Raw genomic sequence first — 18,021 nt, forward strand, 5'->3', positions numbered from 1 at the left:
CGTCCAACAGCTTCCCAGCTGTAGACCCTTCTCAACGCAGGCGGCTGTGCCGCCATCGCGCGCTAGCACGTCGTGCAGCCTCGTCTGCCCTGCCCTGCGCTGCTCTTTGCCAGCTTCGACACACCCGACACCCCAGGTCTCCTCCTGGGCCACTCGAGCTGAACAAGTCTGACGCATCTGCCAGGAGGCTCGGCTCCCTCACGTCTCCTCTGTCCATGGCTTCTTCAACTACGTCCCCCTACGACCCCAATTCCTCGAGCGAGTCGAACACGAAGAATCTACCGAGCCGATTGTGATACACAAGTTCAGAGCCTGATCGTGAACATCGGCAGGGAGAGGCACAGCAGCGTACATCTGCTTAAGGCCTCGCCTACACGCCCACCATGACGACGGGCATGAACGATTCGCAGTTCAGGGAAACGCTGGACCTGATCAACAACAACATCAACGACGACGACAACGAGTTATGGGTGGCCATCGCCGCTCTTGTCATCTCTCTTATTGCTTTACTTGCTTCGCTACTACAAGTTGCTCAGCAATACTACGCCTCTGCGGCCGGATACTCAAGTTGCGACGACAAAGCGATAGGGCTGTGGGAACAAGGAAGGAGAAGAGTGCTCAAGCCTTACGAGTTCCGATTCGAGGTTCAATTCGAGGCGCCCGTCATCTTTCTTTGCCGCCCCGGGAACGAGAACGGTCCTGTCAAAAAACAGCCGATTTTGTTCATCGATGGATCTCAAAAGAGCCTCGAGGAGACATGGACATCGCTAGGACCAGCCCAGCCTAGCACCGAGAAGGAAATTAAACGTGCGGTACATACGGCCGACAACGAGCTGGCCTCTTGGGTTACTCTTCTCTCAGCATTGCAAAGAATGGAGCACGAGTCTAGAGAATGGCAAAAGAATAAGTATGACAACGAGACAAAACAGCAGCCGCCACCGAAAGCCGACGCTCCTATCAATGCGCCTGAGAATATCGACGGAATACTCAGCTCGGTGACTGCTAGTTACAGTTTGACTGTAGCACTGCAGAAGAAGCTTAAGAGCTGGGACACGATGCCATCCAGCATCAAGAAGCCTTATGCTACTACAACCTGGTGCCACATCGTAGAGATGATTGCGTTGCTTGGTATCTACTGGGTTGAATTTGACCGGACGAATGACAGGTACCGAGCTGAAGGTAACGGGTACACGGTCACTGGATCCAAGGTCAGCGAGCTGGGCATCATGTTCACTTTCCAGGTACATGGACGCAACCGCTTCGAGTCCAATCGCGTGATTCCTGTCGACGAGGTCAAGGAGCTTTGCTTCGGCTTTGTCCCAACGATTTACAAGTCAAAATCAGACGATCGACGTCTCAATCTTCCCATTGGGGAATCCCGGGACTTGTCTAACTTGAACTTTGCGACCATGGACGAGATCGCAGAAACTCTGGTGTTGATCGGCTGCAACACAAATACAGTCAGATACTTCTCTGACAACAAGACGACAACGAAGCTTGGTCATCTTTTCCCAGGTAATTGACAATATGAGCAACACAGCGCAGAGTTCTTGACGCTGACGTCGTACAGTTGCATTCGAGATTGTTGGCATGCTTGGACAAACTCTTCACATTGACAGAAGTGTGTTCCGTTTGCTCCCGAATCCAACTCTTTTCAAATGGGATACGAAGAACTTTGATCTGCCGAGGCTGCTCGATGCATATGCCTACCAGCTTAAGAAGCTCTACGGCGGAAAGAAGAATCCCAGCGATGAGGCGAGGCAGATCTGGAGGCATATCAAGATTTTGCAGAAGGAAATCAAGCCGGCGCCGGCGAATCGACGCACCGAACTGAGCTTGCCGCTCATGAGCGCCCTACATGCTGCACTCGACGACACTGACGATATCTTGACATTCAGGAGGAAAGAGACCCGCCCGACCATGCACAGGGAATACACAACCAAGTCCAAACTCATGCGATCCATCTCGGATAAGCCTGGAAACGTGCTGGGAGACCATACAGAAACGGCCTACGAGGTGGAACGACGTGAAATGGTCCGGTATGTGCTTCGCAGCCACATCCAGGAGGTTCTTTCTGGCTTCAACCCTCAACCTGGCAAACGCACTCAAGACGCCTCCGGCTATCCTGCAACCACGACCACAAAAACCAAATCACGCTTCGAGGCCATTGACGCGGCTCCTCCAGAGCTCAAGCAAGCCAAACTCATGGAAGTGTACTTCAAAACGGTGCGGCAAAAGGTCATAGATGAGTCGCAGAAGTCGACGGATCGGCGGGCGGAGGAGACCAAACCCAAGGCAGCGCCGGCGCCGGCAGGCTACGGTCTCAAGCGTGCGACCACGGCGCGTACAACGCGAACAGTCGCAACAATCGAGTCCTCAGACGAAGAGTCGGAGGAGGAGATTGCGTTTGAACACCTGCCCGAGATCGAAGATGACAAAGAAGAGATTGACTTGCTGGATGAAGACACGTCCCATGAGACCACCCATGAGGACATCTGGTGCACGCTCGTCTTCCGGATGATCTGTTGGCTCATGCTTCACGACTTCCACAAGAACGACGTCCAACTGCCCAAGAGTGAGCTTTTTGGCAGTCGTTTGCCAGTGTACATTGCTTGATTGGCCGTCGGACGGGGCAGTGAGAGCAGTGATGAACATCTGCCTCGTGTCTCGTTCTAGCCACGAGCGTTTTGCATTTAGGGGAGTGTTTAGGAAGATGGAAATTCCCTTTTGTATTAGCATGGCAGCGCGTTTGGGGACTCACAGGGACATGATGATCATTTGGCTATGAAAAAGTGCACAATAGATTTCAATTCAAGGCATGAATGATGATTACTCACGAATGCTTCAACCGACCTAATGCATGCGGAGTGATGTTCCGAACCAAGATTGTGGTTAATTATTGGAAAATGCCAGAACGACCTTCTAGACTTGTGGACATGATATATTCAATACCCTTTGTGTGCAGGTTGCTAGAATGCAATCGGAAGCCAGGCGAAGATGGTGAGGCAACCCGGAGTGCCGGAGAGGTCTGGAAACGGAAGACGGATATGCGGGGCCCGTCACTGGCTCGTCACCGAGGCACTACAGCGGACCAGAAAGCAGGGGCAGTGCCTACGGCGGGTGGTTGCTGCGCTGTTTCATTCCCTGTCCTTCGGCGTGCCTCCGGTGCTGGCGAGCGGCGCGCGGAATGGCGCCGCTAGGCTGGATCGGGGGGCGGGCAGCCCAGGCCAGGCAGGCGGCGGCAAACAGGGCAACAGAGCGAGGGACGGGCAGGGGGGGTTAAGAATACCGGGGACACCGGGGGGGTCACCGGGGGAGGGCAGCATAGGATGGCTGGCTTAGCGGGTGGTGACCGGACAAGACGAGAGGGAGCCCAAGGACACACAAGGCCGGCTTTCGCAAGGCAAGATGAGCGTGGCTGAAGGACTTGCTTACGAATGGGCAGGTAGCTTTGATGACGAGAAAGGGGGCTTTTTGCTGCAAACAGGCAGTCTTTTGGTAGTAATCGGTAGGAGAAGGGGGCAATATGCATCTGACGTTGGACCGGCGGAGCGTGTGCGATTCGTATCGGGGCCTGGGTGCTGACACGGGGTTGAGGTGCAGCGCCTTGACAATGATGGGCGTTCAATGTCACGCCATGGAACTCTTCTCCAACGATCACCAAGTCGCTGTTGGTACCCAGGTGGTTGCTGATCACTTTTTGGAGGATTCTTTTTTTTTTTTTTTTTTTGGAGGAGGTAAGGTTCGTGTTGGTTCGGTAAGGGACGACGAATGCAGGCAGCGGTGCCGATAGTTTGATGCATGCCGCAACTCTGAGGGTTTGGCGTGCAGGGAGCTATTTAATGTGATGTCGTCTTATGGCGCGCATCTGTGCGAATTCAGGCTTTCTCTGTGCTTCGCCTCGAAGGGTACGGCACAAGTGTAGACGCAGTGAGGTGAGGTAAGCAAGTATTACGGGAGGGACATCGTCATGGCCATTTTTTGTTGTAAGGTTCCTGGCGTCTGTGGCGTCCTATTTTTTGTTTTCCAGGGGCTGGCGTGTAACGATGTCTTGCAAGGCGGTCAAGATGACGAGGGGGAGAAGAGTTACAGAAGACAAGAGACGTCAGGTAAGGGGAATAGGGGACGCCTGGCAGATGCATATTTGGACATGTACGATGCCGGGTGAGTGAGGTAAGGGGAGGGAGGAGAGGGAATGCATTTCTTGAAACTCGGACAGGAGCAGACAAGACACGGGAGAGACGCGGTTGTGGATTTTTAGGTAGACGCGATGCCCCTTGGCACGAGACCAGAGACAAGAGACAGATCGATCGGGTTGGTCGGCTGGTTGAGCGTGTCTGGCGGGAGGAGAATAATTCTTCTGAAAAGTGAGGATGGTGCCAGCCACAAGCCCACGGGGGCATGTCGAGCAAAGCACGCGAGAATTGAGGTGAAGACGAGTGGTGAATGATGAATCGGGAGTGGGAGGGGAGGGGAGCGGGCCGAGGGGCTGGGTTGGTTTTGCCATGGTTTGTGGACTAGTATCGTGGACCATGGCCCATGGACCAAGGATCATGATGAAAGTGGTGACCAGCCACGGGGACGAGTTCGCAAGAACAAGGGGGACAATTGGGGTCGACCCCTGGGCTCCGAAGAATCCATGTGGAATGGAGCTGACGATGGGTTCGTGTCTCTGGGCTGTCGAAGAAGTGAAGAAGGCCTTAGACAATAGGGGAGGGGGCCCGGCGCCTGGAGAATTCCACAGTTCGCTGAATCCGTGATAAAGGACGTCAAAGGAGTCGCGGATTGGGGGAAGAGAACAAGCCACGGCGACAGACGAGGACTGAAGAGAGGTGACTCGAGATGGGGATTGGACGGCGGAGGAGAAACGCGAAAGACACAGCAGACTCAGTGACGACCTGGAGAGAGAGTGTGTGAAAGGGCAGACCCAGCCTAGCCTGGCCAGCGCAGAGAGGAGGCTTGGAGCCTTGGACAGGCCACCCGCGTTCCAGATCCAGGAGACCACGCGAGCAGCCTGGTGTTTCGAAAAGAGGTATCTTGTGGTGATGATTTGGTGTGAGGAGTACATGTGAGGCTATCATGAGTCAGCCCCACCACCGAGGGTTCGGGGTAAATCAGCCAATGAGAGGGCACTTTCAGAGTGAACCGTGAGGAAAGAAGGGGCAGAAGAAAAAGGGCGACGAACACCTGCTGCAACCCGGGCATGGAAGGGACGTCGAAGCACAGACACTACGACTACACGCGGTCGGGTGCCTGCCCTGCTCTCTCTCTCCACTGCACTGGGACACTGGACTGGCAGGCAGGCACACTGAGGTGGGCAGACAACTTCAGTGGTGTTGGAAAAGGCAGTGCAGAGGAAAACAACTTTTTTTCATTGTCAATTCTGCACTACTCTCTAGAGAGCAGGGACTAGAGTGAGTAGCGGCGTTGCTGAACTAATAACACTGACCCAGTGATGGGACGGCCGGCCCTCAGCAACAACCTAAGCAACAATCTCATTATTGTTGTTACTTATTCCGTTTATTTTTGTCCGGGCGGGTTGCCTTTGCAGCGTCAGTGGCCCAGTGATTCAGTGATTCAGTGATTCAGTCCCTGGTGTCTCTGTTTAGTGCATCCAGCCCGAGCACCGTCACAACCATTCCGCATTTCTCTGCCATTGCATTGCTGCTGTCAAGTCTTGCCAGTGTCCACTGCACGCAAACCGCTGCTGACATCAAAAACGACATCGGAAAAGGCAGAGTGGGCGCCTAAACGGGAAACAGAGCGCAGAAGACAGAGAGACAAACGGCTGCATTAAACAATACACCTGTACGCACTCTAACTCGACATTCCTCCGTCCCCGGCATTTTATAATCCCAACCTAGGTAGGTAAGGTACCTTAGGTGACGTGCCTAGATTTATATCGTCCAGTGTCTTTTGACTTAACTGCCAGCTGGACCCCTTCTGTCTCTCCTCGAGGCTTGCTTGCCGTCTCACCGCGTTATTCACCGACGCCTCTCTCCTTCCATCCTTCCTCTCCGCCTTACTCGCCGTCGACTCAGTGAGGTGCATTCGTTCACCGTGCCCTGTTTTCCTGCCCTGTTTTCGACCGAGGATCCTCACCCATTACGGCACTTCATCTCTTCCATTATAAAAAAATACCTTTCGTTGCGGTGTACAGGCCGGTGTAGTGCAGTGCAATACCTACCTGTGCCATTCGTAGGTTATCGCTGCACGCACTCTGGCCTCCCCCGTCTGGACCTGCCCCCGGGACCTGGACCTGGACCTGGACCAGGCCCATCAGCTGCCCTGCCCGGCTGCTTCTTGCCTCACGCTGTACCCCCTTCCGCCATTAGGAGGGTCAAAAAAAAAAAGAGAAGAAAACTCCACTTCACCAGTACCGGGTACATCTCTACCACACGAAAGAAAGGTGGTTGGCACCGTACCGTATACCTTCTCGTCCTCGTAGCCGCACCCGTGGTGCCGCTGCCTTGCACCGTAATCCCGCGCCCGCCACTCTTCAAATCCAACCTGGAACCCTCACCAAACCACTTCCACCGCCGCACCGCCTGCTGCTGCCACATCCATCCACCATCCACCACTTTGTCCCGCGGCTGCCCTGAACCCGATCCTCTTTTGTCCCTCTCCTACTCGTCCTCCTCCTCCTCCGCAGCCGCCTCCCCTCTCGCGAACCTCTTCGAGATCGCCTCCATTCTTTCTATCCCCGCCCTCTAAACTCTCTGGCACAACCCTTTCGTCCGCTCAAACGCCTTGCAACTCTCTCATCGCCCGACATGACGCCCTCGCCGGGTCCTCAGTCAAACGCCGTAGAGGTCCGCCGGCCTCGCTCCAGTCAGACCGTCTCCTTCTCCGTCGACGAGAAGAACAACTCGGCACACGGCCAGGACTCGACCAGCCTGCAGTACCAAGTTTCCGAGTGCATCGAGACCACCACTACCACCACTACCACTACCACAAAGCGCACTTTCCCTCCCGTCTATCTGCGCGACGTTCGCCCTCTCCACGAACTTGACTCCAAGGAGTACCCTCTCGCCTCGAAGCCTCTGCCTCCCGAACTCGCAAACTTCTCCTTCAGCGTCACCGGCTCCTCCACCGATGCCATGACTGATGGCCTCTTCGTCCCCAAAAAGGTACCCGCCGCCCTCGAGTCCTCCTCCCCTTGTCCTCCAGCGAATGCTGACATGCTGTCTGTTTTGCAGCGCAAGACCCCTCTTGCAGCCGACAGGCAACCCGCAGGTCTGCTCAAAGAAGACGAGTCCAGCCAAGACTCCCCGAGACGTACATCAAAGTCCCCCTCAGACCCCTTCCAGAGAAGGTCACGTCGCTCAACTGCTCGTGATCCCTCACCTTCATCTCAGAACGCGTCTCCCAGTCTCCCATCAAGGCCCTCCAGAAACCCCCGATCAGTCGGCCTTTCTTTCACCGAGGATGCCTCACAAAGACTCCGACGCCACCTCTCGAGAGGCAAGCAGACCGGCTGCCTGGCTACCCCCGACACTTCTGAGCTAGCTGGCTCTTCTTCCGACCGCGTCCCTCGACCTCGTCTCCAGATCGCACGCACAAGCCATACCCCCGAGTCCGGCCCCAGCAGTCAAGCAAACATGCACGACGCACCAAGCCCCATCGGCAGCGATGCCCTCACCGTCTTCAGCAGCAACGTAGCCACTCCCCCCATCACCGATGCTGACGCCGAGCCCTTTGTCGATGCCGACGAGTCTCTGCAACAGGCTATCCGTGCCGTTGGCCACCGGCCCTCGATCGATGCCGTCGCTGCCCAGGATGCGAGCCTCCCTAGTCCGAGACTTTCCCCCACACTCGCGGCCGCCCAACTGGGTTCCAGAGATTCCGAAGACGAGGACGAGGACTCGACCCAGAGCACCGCTCTAACCAGGAGAAATCACAGCTTCCGTAACCAGCAGTGGCTGCACGACTCCCAGGCCGGGGAGGAGGGCGGCTACTCCTCTGACCTGTCCATGGTAGCCGCTGATGACAGCACGTCCCAACTCGATAACCTTGATGCCCACACCGCTATGCTCGACGCACGCACCATGATGGAGAGGTTCGACGCGATGCCCAGCGAAATGAAGAGTTTCATAATGTACAACTTCCTTCGCCGCTGCCCTAGGAAAACATTGCGACTCGTAGCCGATGTCGTCACCCCGGCGCTGAAATGCGATTTCTTGAAGCAACTTCCCCTTGAGTTGAGCTTCCACGTGCTCTCCTTCCTCGACCATCGCGACCTCTGCCGAGCCGCCCAGGTGTCCAAGCACTGGCGGAACATCGTCGACACGAACGAGACTGGTTGGAAAGAGCTGTTCGATCGAGACGGATTCACGCTCCCTCCTGGCGAGCTTGACAAGGCTATTGTTCAGGGTTGGGGTTGGCAGGATCCTGTCGGCGTCATGGGTGCCGAAGTTGACCTCAGCCGGACCAGCCGGTTGAACTCAGCAGACAACGAGTTGACCAAGGCTGTCGTGAAGCCAGATCCCACAGTCAAGCTCCGCAGTTCCAAGCGCAAGCGGGGTATGAACATTCCGGGCGCCGATAGATCAAAGAGGAGGGTTAGTGGCCAGGAGTCTGCCCGCAACGAGGCACTGCAGTTGGAAGTCAAGCAGCACAAATCCGAGGGACCTCTGTCGGCAGCAAATGCCGCTGCCACAGCGGTGCCCAATCCTCAGCTGGGCATGCCCAGCTTGCAGAAGCTCCACCTGTTCAAGAGTCTTTACCGCCGCCACTACATGATCCGCCAAAGCTGGACCAGCGGCAAGGTAAAGCCTGGCCACGTCGCTTTTGCCGCCCACCCTCGTCACGTCATCACCTGCTTGCAGTTTGATGAAGACAAGATCATCACTGGTAGCGACGACACGCTTATCCACGTCTACGATACCAAGACCGGAAAGTTGCGGAAGAAGCTCGAGGGCCACGAGGGTGGCGTTTGGGCACTACAGTACGAGGGCAACATGCTTGTGTCTGGATCCACTGATCGGTCTGTACGTGTTTGGGATATTGAAAAGGGTCTTTGCACCCAAGTCTTCTACGGACATACCAGCACGGTGCGCTGTCTGCAGATCCTCATGCCAACTGAGACCGGCAAAAACCACGACGGCAAGGCCATCATGGCGCCTCAGAAGCCTCTGATCATCACCGGATCTCGTGACAGCCAACTCCGCGTCTGGCGCTTGCCTGAAGTCGGCTCGCGTAGGTACATCCAGACTGGTCCCCCAGCTAATGACGCCGACTGCCCGTACTTCATTCGGACCCTGTCTGGTCACACCCACTCGGTTCGCGCGATTTCCGCCCACGGCGATACTCTTGTCAGTGGCAGCTATGACAGCACCGTTAGAGTCTGGCGCATCAGCACTGGCGAGTCGCTTCATGTACTCCACGGTCACTCTCAGAAGGTCTACAGTGTCGTGCTGGACCATGAGCGCAACCGCTGCATTTCCGGCTCGATGGACTCGCTGGTCAAGATTTGGGACTTGAACACCGGCGCCTGTCTTCACACGCTCGAGGGGCATAGTCTGCTTGTTGGTTTGCTGGACTTGCGCGATGAGAGACTGGTGTCAGCTGCTGCTGACAGCACATTGCGCATCTGGGATCCGGAGAACGGCAAGTGCAAGAACGTGTTGACGGCTCACACGGGCGCTATCACCTGCTTCCAACATGACGGCCGTAAAGTCATCTCCGGCAGCGAGAAGACAGTCAAGATGTGGGACATTCGCACCGGCGAATGCGTGCAAGACCTGTTGACAGACCTTAGCGGAGTCTGGCAAGTCAAATTCGACGAGAGACGTTGTGTGGCTGCCGTTCAGCGTGACAGTCTTACATATGTCGAGGTAAGCTCACCCTCTCTACCCGACCCTTGAACGGCTTTACTAACTTGTTATGTTCAGATCCTCGACTTTGGTGCTGTCCGCGATGGCAAGCCGCCTGAAGAGCTCGGCGAGCGTAAGCTTCTTAACGAGCCTGAGGTGCGCGCGCTTCTGGCCGAAGATTTGTAACGAGCAATGAGGGAACGTCTACGAAAACGGCAAACAAGGAGTTCTTCACGAATCAGCATATTACGAACGAGAAAACCACAGCATTACTCAAGGACAAAACCACACGAAGGCATATTGACATTGGTAGGAAGGGGATTTGGATGGAAATCAACCATCGGGTTCGCGGCGTTTTTATCATATTGACGGTTTCGGATGGGAAACGAAAAAAAAGTGGGCGTTACCTCATTTCGCGCAGAGCGCATATACCACGTCTTTGTATGGCTTAATGTAAATATTGGGCGAAAGGCAGTTGGGCGGCGGATAGGCTCATGGTATGCATTTTATTCCTGGACAAAACAGGGCAGGGAGGTTGTTTGTCTCTTACACGGAGTAGTATGTAGAGACTGGTCATCGCACATACAGTTTTTCTTTTGCGTCGAGTTAATATGAACACCTGAGATACACGTTGCCATGTTTTGATGTGAGAACTCGATGCCTGCGATAAGAAACGACTGCACGGATTGTAATTGGGAAGGGAAAACGAAATCTCTAATCATTACACTACAGAATTAATATGGCTTGGCTACCTGCCATCTGTCGTATTAGGCGGCGGCGGCGAATTTGAGGTCAGTTTTGACCATCTCCTACTCGCCCGGTTGAAAGGGCTTCCCAACCCCGTCGGCGTCCTCGACGGCTGCTCCTCCCGGCTGCGTTGTTTCACGTCACCCTCGAGCCCGAAGCCGTACGTCGAGCCGCCGGCATGCGGATCCGTCGGCACGAGGCCGTACCCCACCCTCGCCCCGGCGACGGGCCGGTGGTCGCTGCCGGGCACCGTGTTCCCCCAGGGCAGCTTCTCGAGGCCGGGGCCGCGGGTTGCTGCGACGATGCTGCTGAACCGGGTGTTGCGGACCAGGCCCTCTTCCCAGACCGCCGCCACGCCGAACGCGACGCCGATGATGGCTAGGAAGATGGCGACGGAGTAGACGGCCCAGAGCTGGCCTTGGTGGTAGTCGTACCGGATGTCGGTTCGTTCGCGGGTGCAGCGGTACTTTTGGGTTTCATCGATGTTTGGCCCTGTCTGCGCAGACGTGTTGCTGGCCCATACGACGGAGATGAATCGTGGGTTGCTGAATAGTGAGAGGATGATGTCTTCGTACAATGACTGAACTTGCTCCATCAGATTGCTGACGCCAAGGTAGTTGTGCGGATCAATCAACTTGGTTTGGAGTGCCTTCGTATTCGCGTTGTAATACGGCTGCTGGATCGTGCCATTGACGAAGTAACGGAGACGAGCACCGATGGCATGATATGCCATTGCTTTACGGTAGCGCTTGACGTCGGTAGGGTAGATGTAATTTGATTTGGGGGTGGCTGTTGCCTTGTCGAGCGTCCCGTCTAAATCGTCTTCGCCGCGGACGTATGTTGTGTCGACAACTGGACGTAGGAACTTGCGGCTTGTGACGTTTGTGGTCTGGATTTGGTTTGTAAAATTGAAAGTGACTTCATACTCTGTCTCGTAGTGCTCACAACCGAAGGCCTTGGGGGTGTACGCAGTCTTCCAGTCAGTATCGTTTGGATCGACCGGTTGAGGAATAGCCGTATCGTCGGCGTGTGCATAACCAAACCACAGAATGGGTTCTGTGCGTAGCACACCAAGATGAGCTGGAAAAGGTTTGTGTTTGGGAATGCCCCCGATATCTGTTTCGTTCAGCTGAGGGTTGAGATAGTCACCTTCAGACGCGTGTGCATAGTAGGTGTGATCTCCTGTTGGGGCGAGCGAGCTGAAGTTGAAATACTCGGTGGGCCATCTCGCACCGTTGAGGTCTTTTATGGTGTCGCCAACACCGTTCGCAAGCTCGGTACACCTGTAGCCTGGACCGGTGAACGTGATGTTGAACGTGCAATTATGGCCGATGCCGCAGATCTCATCGCTGGCCTCGAGACGTCCGATGGGCTTTCCTTGGAAGGCGGCCGAGGTGGCTATTTGTTCGAATTGGTCACTAGGACCAGCCCAATAATCCAAGAAATCTGGGTCCGTCTTGTTCACCGGTTCGGCCATTGTGGTATTCCAAAGCGACACAGAAAGCACAAATAGCCCATTGCTTTTTTTCCCTGCGCGAAAGTCTCCGTCTTCTTCCTGATTGAAATTGAGATTGCGGACGTTAGGGCACATGGCGTCTTCTTTCATGGTCTTGGGCCGCACGCCGAGGGTATCGGATGTAAGAATTACCACGAGGGGTGTGCACCAGATGTAAAGAGCGAGGATCATTGCGACTCTGGCCTGCTTGAAGACTTCGAAGTTGAAAATGGCGGACATATCTTCCGCTGCGGCAAAGAGGGAATCGACTGCTGCCAGTGTAAGCATCTTCCTTCGCACAGTCATCCACACGCGTTGTCGAAAGGCGAGGATCACAGCAGATGCGAGACTGGCTTTGCTGAGGAACGAGAGCGCTGCGCCGTAGCGGAGCATACGGAGCTGGTTCGTAGCCTCGGAACCATCGAGATGCTTGTAAAAGAAGTGGTGGCCCATGGCAAAAGCGACACCGGCGAACAGGAAGAAGTACATGTTCCATGATGGATGCCACCATCTCTGATAGACTGCAATGTGGCCCGGTGGGTGATACGTGTATGATTCTGGCCGGCCCGGCGGGGGCTGATACGGAGGTGAGGACAAGAGAGCCGAGTGCGAGTCGATGCGGACCTGCTTTTTTGGCGGAAAGCCGCCCGTGTACGGCGTGCTGAACTCCGACTGAGACGGCGTGTAGTTGGAGTACTCATACGAGTCTAGTTGTAGCGGCGACGGCCGCGGCCGAGGTTGGTGCTGGCCATGGTTGCCAAAGGTCTGTGTCGTCGGAAAGTAGGCAGCAGCGCCGGCAGCGGCGCGTTCGGAGAAAGATGGTTGAGGGGATTTCGCGGTAGGTGTCGGCGGGCTGCGGCCGTATGGCCCGGGCGGGCTGCCGATCGGCGCCGGCGTAGTCGGGGTTTGGGGGATCGGTTTCCGGGGGAGCTGGCGGGAGGCATGCCATTCTGTGGATGGGGTCATTGGAATCTCAGGGGAGCCGTGGAGGCCAAGCCCCTGGTTGTAGTCTCGTCCTTCCATCGTCTTGAATTAGGTATTAGATTGTGGGGGAGGAGCGTTTTATGTTGTTCAGCTTCCGCGGGACTGTCTATTGGGTGGTGGTATCAATTGGAATTCGACAGCGGGAGGATGCCGAGGGCATGTGAATACATTGACGATGTTGCGGAATAATAATACTGTATTTAATGAGAAAGAGAAGAAAAATGGCGCGCTTCTATCGAGGCATCTCAAGATGTTATCGGTGCGGGTTGCGGATGTGAGGTGGGAACGGGAGTGAGCGGCAAGGAGCCTAGACTCCCAGATCTCAGTGAGAAGCAGCTTAAACGAGCAATGATCAGAAGAGAAGGAAGAAGGTGGGAAGGAGGGAGAAAAGGGAACTAATAAGACACAGCACTCGCGCGCTCCCTCCCGCCAACAAGGCTGGCACAGCTGGGTGGGAAACACCACCAACATCACTTGCCGGAGGGGGTGTACATGGATGGCTACTTGTCTTGCGCTCTTCTCCGGCGTCCTACACTTTCGACATGAGCAGACAGAGTGGAGGGAGGACCTTGAACTGCGCCGGTACGAAGAAAGTCTACAATGCCTGGGGGCCGCATCCTCGGGGCTGCGACTGGCATCTGCAGCAAAATTGGCTCAGCTGGATGTGATGGCGCAGGTCTGGCGTAGCCCGTCACCAACGCGGCGGGTTGGTTGGGATTCTGCAGCCCTCGTGTGATTGGCGATAATGTGCGAGTGGCGACCAGGATGCGCCTTGAGAACTTGGTCTGCCTTCTGCTCATGGGCGAGACCGGTCTTGGGGGCCTATTCTGCCCGGGGACATTTGTTGCTGCCTTCGTCGCGGTCGCATTCTCGATGGCTTTCATCGTGGACTGTGGACACGCTAGATTACGACAGCGATCCCAGACTGCTCCCATTACAGTATGAAGGAAGGGCTGGTGCTCGGTCTTCGCCTCGTGGAGCCAACAATGAGCAGAACGGGTGAGATTGTTTACGTGGACATGGTTGTTCAGATGCAATGCAGGGTTGAGGATGAGGTGAGACGGCGGAAAAGAGATTTAGGTGGGAGGGGCAATGAGACCGGGGGACTGTCAGACCTGAGTAGCGCTGCGAGGTCTTTTCGATGCCACTCACCAATGATCGTTTGAGTAAACATTCCCGATGCACCGGTGATGAGAAACCCACCGTATTTGCGGCTGGCAAGCTCGGGCGTGGGTTGATGTTCGAAGCAGATGAGAACGCTTGGATGAACCAAGGTTGGTTGAGACTACGTCTGAGCTGATCCCGACTTCGTGGTTCTTGGGACGCTGGTAATGCGGAGGCGATGTAGCCAGCCGCAAAGAAGAAACAGTCGAGCCAAATTGACTCGGAAGAGCCCTGGGAGGAGCAGATAGGGCAGGCTAAGGGACCCGGTGAGATGTGACCCGCGTGGTGTGGCTGCACCGCCGAGGGCCGGGGCATCTTGGTATTGGCCGTCGGCGGCGGGGGAAGACCATTTACGAAGGCGGACGACCGCGGGAGGAGCTGACATGCATTTCGCACTTCTTGTGCCCCCTTGGTCACTTGAGATGAGAAGAGCGTCTCCTGCCGCATTCTCTTTTCTCAAGCTCAGACGGCGATGATGGTGTACGCAGCCAGACCAAAACCGGACTTGGGTGAGATGGTCTGATGCTATTGCTCCCGAACCGTCCACATCTCCGATTCAGCCCTACGCCGCCGTCTCTCCAGGCCGGCGATGTCTTGCCCAGCCTTAAAGCACTGCCACTCCGATGCAAAGAGACGGTTTTAACAGCTACTTCAGCCTCATATGCCCACTTGATCTCGCTCTCTTACCAGTCACGAATATCGTGCTGGGTGGGCACTGCAAAGTGAATAAATGACGTTGTTGGCATAAGAACGAGAAATCTTATGTATTCTGCGAGAATATCTACCGACGCGAAGTCGAGATCTGATCGCTCAGATCATGTAACAATGTTTGTAGGTATGTTTGTTCCTTCCAATAATGATAACAGTCCCAATGATTATGCACAAAGAAAGCAAGGAAAAATGAAAACACGAGGGCGAATTCCAATCGAACCCTTCGTCAGTGCGTATCCGTTACAAACCCAACTCCGTCCAGGCTGGGAAGCCGCCCAAGCCAAATGCATGATTTCCTGTCTTGATCTTCATCTTCGTCTTCGTCTTCATCTTCAATCGTTCTTGTCGTTGTCGTCTGTCATCCTTCATCTTTCATGGTCGCGTTTTAGAACACGAGGGCGGAGACCCTTTCGTCCCTGTCCCTGTGCTCTCTCTCCTTCTTCTTGAACAATGACTTGAGCATGTTGTTCTTCTTGGGTCGAGTCGCAATGTCGATCACCTCAGCATCCTTCTCGCTCTTGCCCTCCTCAATCGTCAGCATCGACACCCGACCCGTCCTCTTGGAGGCCGAGCTGCGGTGGCTTCGGTGGCTGCTGGCGATGCTCTCCGTGTCGGCGCCTCGCTCAGATCTCGCGACACTGCTCTTGCGCTCCGGGACGTCCGGTTCACGCACGCTAGCGCTGCTGCGGTGTGACTTGGAAGAGTGGTGCGTCCTCTCGGTCCTGGAGCTGCGGTGCGTCTTGGAGCTGCGCGTCGTGCGGAAGCTGCGCTCCGTACGGGTATCCGGGTCGCCACGGATGGAGCGGGCGGCCTCGGGGCTGATGAGCTCCATGTCGACACTCTCATCCTCACCCATGGGCGCGATGCCGCGGCGCCAAGTCTCGATGGAGCTGAGCTCCTCTTCCAAGCGCTCATCCAGGACCACGGCCTCGTCGTACGTGACGCTGCCCTCGCGAGGTTGCTGTCCATACGGGTCGAACTGATCGTACGGGTCGTACGTGTACTCGACGGGCGGCTGCACGGCAGGCGCCGGCTGTGCCTCCATGGCGATGGCGTTGTTCATGGCGGCCGCTTGTTGAGCCTTGGCATCCTTGATCTGCTTCACGATCTTCCACCCGCCAAACATGACCACAGTCATGCCAACGGCGGCGCCGGCCGCGATGAGGAACTGGGGCGAGGCGAGGAGTGCGAATACGGCCGGAGACCCTCCCTTGATGGCGGTCAGAAAGGCCGGGGACATGCTCTTCAGCAGAGTCGAAAGTTCGGCGAGCGTCAGGGCCACGGCGGCAGCGGCTTCGGGGTTTCCTTGAAGGTGGGCGATGGTGGCCGCGGCGGTGTGCTGCACGCAATGTGCTTCGTCGAGAAGCCCCTCGACCCGGGCTATCAGATCCTTCGCCTTGTCCTCCTTGGGGTCCAGATCGGTTCGGTCCTGCAGATCCGGAGGGATGTTGCCGTACGCGAGGTCCATATCGATTTCCTTCTTCTTCTTTCCGATAGTGGGTACGGCCGGCGCCGACATTGTGCGGGGAACATTGGCGCCGCGAATGGTCGCAGAATCGGCGAGACTGTCGCTGCATGCCGGAGCGACTGTGTAGTGTTGCATGGCCGGGCGGCTCATCTGCATATCACGGGGTGCGGTCTCTGCATAGGGAGAGCGGTATGCAGCCGAGGGTGCTCTCGAGGGAGTGACGCTGGACACTTCAGAGTGAGCCTTGAGGTTGTTTTCGGTCAAGGCCGGTCTTGACGGAGGATAATAGTCCTGCTCGGGATAGTGAGACCGCCGGGAGCGGTGACTCCTGCGGGAGCTGGCGACAGAGTGGCCATCGTCATAGGAACAACGGCGCTCAAAAGCCTCGGGAGGGAGATCGCGGGATGTGTCGAAGGTTTGGGCGCGCTTCAGCTCGCGGTCGGCCTTGATAGAGGCCTTCTTCTCCTGGTAGGAGGCTTTGGCTTCTTTAAAGATGCCAGCAAGTTGTTTGCCCTGCAGCAGAAGAAAAAGATGATACGTCAGCTTTGGGCCTCAACGGTCATCTCGGAGTTGTAGTGCGCGTGCATCTTGCAGGTCGAATGTTGCAAAACACGCGGCCTGGCGAGGGCTGGACTTGGAATTTCAGAGGGGCGGTGGGGGGAAATGCAACGGGTGTGAGCCAGCGAGAGAGACGTACGGTACTTATAATCTTTCCCGAGTTGTTGATGATGGTGACCGTCTGAGTGAGGGCCATGGTGTTTGAGTTTCAGTCACTCGTCCGGCGACAGACTTGAGAGAAGATGCGTGTGTGTGATATGTCGAAGGGAGCAAAAGGTGTGAGTGCACTCACACAGGCGGTGACCTGGTGTGTGTGTGTGTGAATGCGCGCGCGTTTTTGGAGCTTATGTGGTGGTGCTACTAGTCGATTTTTGAAGCTTCCGGTCCTTTAAGTGACGACAGGGAACCCAGGGCGGGAGGTTGGTCCAACACGTCTAAGAGGGAGCCTGTCCACCGCCAAAAGTCTCTTCACGCGCTGTCTGGGGAGCCACTTGAGGGGATCCTCGGGGCAGTTGTTAGTTCTGGGCGCGCCGTGCAAAGGCAGGGTTCGTCGCTGTCGACGATGCGGTGAAGGAAAGGAGGCCCCTAAAACAACTCCACCGTCAAAGTTCAAACGGAAGCGAGTACCGACTTGGGTGACAGGGGGCCACGGAACGGAAGAGCCCAGGAAGGGGACGGGCGTCGCAAATCGCTCCACCGCTCTTAACGCAGTTGAGCAGGAGATCTCTGTCTTAGTGTGACGGCAGGATCCCGAGACGTTGGCTGTTGGCTCAGAGCCCGTTTAAAGGTGGATGATGAGTGACAAACAGGCTGGGACCGTTGTCAAAGTGGACGACGGCGGCGGAAGCCAGCCGGGTGGTGGACGTTGCTTGCTTGGGACGGTGAGCCCGTTCCCGGGATGGATGTCAAGAGGCTGGCGATGGAGATGACGATGGGGACGGAGATGTCGTTTGTGACACGCACAGCAAGACAGATGATCAAAAAATACGGAGATGGCGGAAGAACGGTGTGAGAATATGAGTATGGGTATGGATATGTGAGGGATGAGAGAGTTGAGGCTATCGCGCGTGGACGCGATG

The 18,021-nt window shown here is 55.9% G+C and overlaps 4 protein-coding genes across 4 annotated transcripts; 2 read left to right on the top strand and 2 right to left on the bottom strand.

Annotated features, from left to right (window-relative positions):
- Positions 1–383: 383 nt before the first annotated feature.
- Positions 384–2,616, top strand: CGCS363_v013894 (uncharacterized protein; the record flags this gene model as incomplete). The annotated part of the gene is made up of 2 exons (XM_036645743.1): positions 384–1,515; positions 1,571–2,616. The coding sequence occupies 2 exons, from the start codon at positions 384–386 to the stop codon at positions 2,614–2,616; spliced, it is 2,178 nt and encodes a 725-aa protein (XP_036489022.1).
- A 4,157-nt stretch (positions 2,617–6,773) lies between these two features.
- CDC4 (Cell division control protein 4) lies at positions 6,774–10,001 on the top strand (the record flags this gene model as incomplete). The annotated part of the gene is made up of 2 exons (XM_036645744.1): positions 6,774–9,836; positions 9,894–10,001. The coding sequence occupies 2 exons, from the start codon at positions 6,774–6,776 to the stop codon at positions 9,999–10,001; spliced, it is 3,171 nt and encodes a 1,056-aa protein (XP_036489936.1).
- Positions 10,002–10,563: 562 nt separating this feature from the next.
- CGCS363_v013896 (uncharacterized protein) lies at positions 10,564–13,080 on the bottom strand (the record flags this gene model as incomplete). Its single annotated transcript, XM_036645745.1, has 1 exon — positions 10,564–13,080. One exon carries the CDS (start codon positions 13,078–13,080, stop codon positions 10,564–10,566), a length of 2,517 nt encoding a protein of 838 aa, XP_036489023.1.
- A 2,221-nt stretch (positions 13,081–15,301) lies between these two features.
- Positions 15,302–17,138, bottom strand: CGCS363_v013897 (uncharacterized protein; the record flags this gene model as incomplete). Its single annotated transcript, XM_036645746.1, has 2 exons — positions 15,302–16,897; positions 17,082–17,138. The coding sequence occupies 2 exons, from the start codon at positions 17,136–17,138 to the stop codon at positions 15,302–15,304; spliced, it is 1,653 nt and encodes a 550-aa protein (XP_036489937.1).
- Between the last annotated feature and the right edge of the window lie 883 nt (positions 17,139–18,021).

This window comes from Colletotrichum siamense (genome assembly GCF_013390195.1).
Source record: "Colletotrichum siamense strain Cg363 chromosome Unknown KSG_Cg363_contig09, whole genome shotgun sequence".
Lineage (NCBI taxonomy): Eukaryota > Fungi > Ascomycota > Sordariomycetes > Glomerellales > Glomerellaceae > Colletotrichum > Colletotrichum siamense.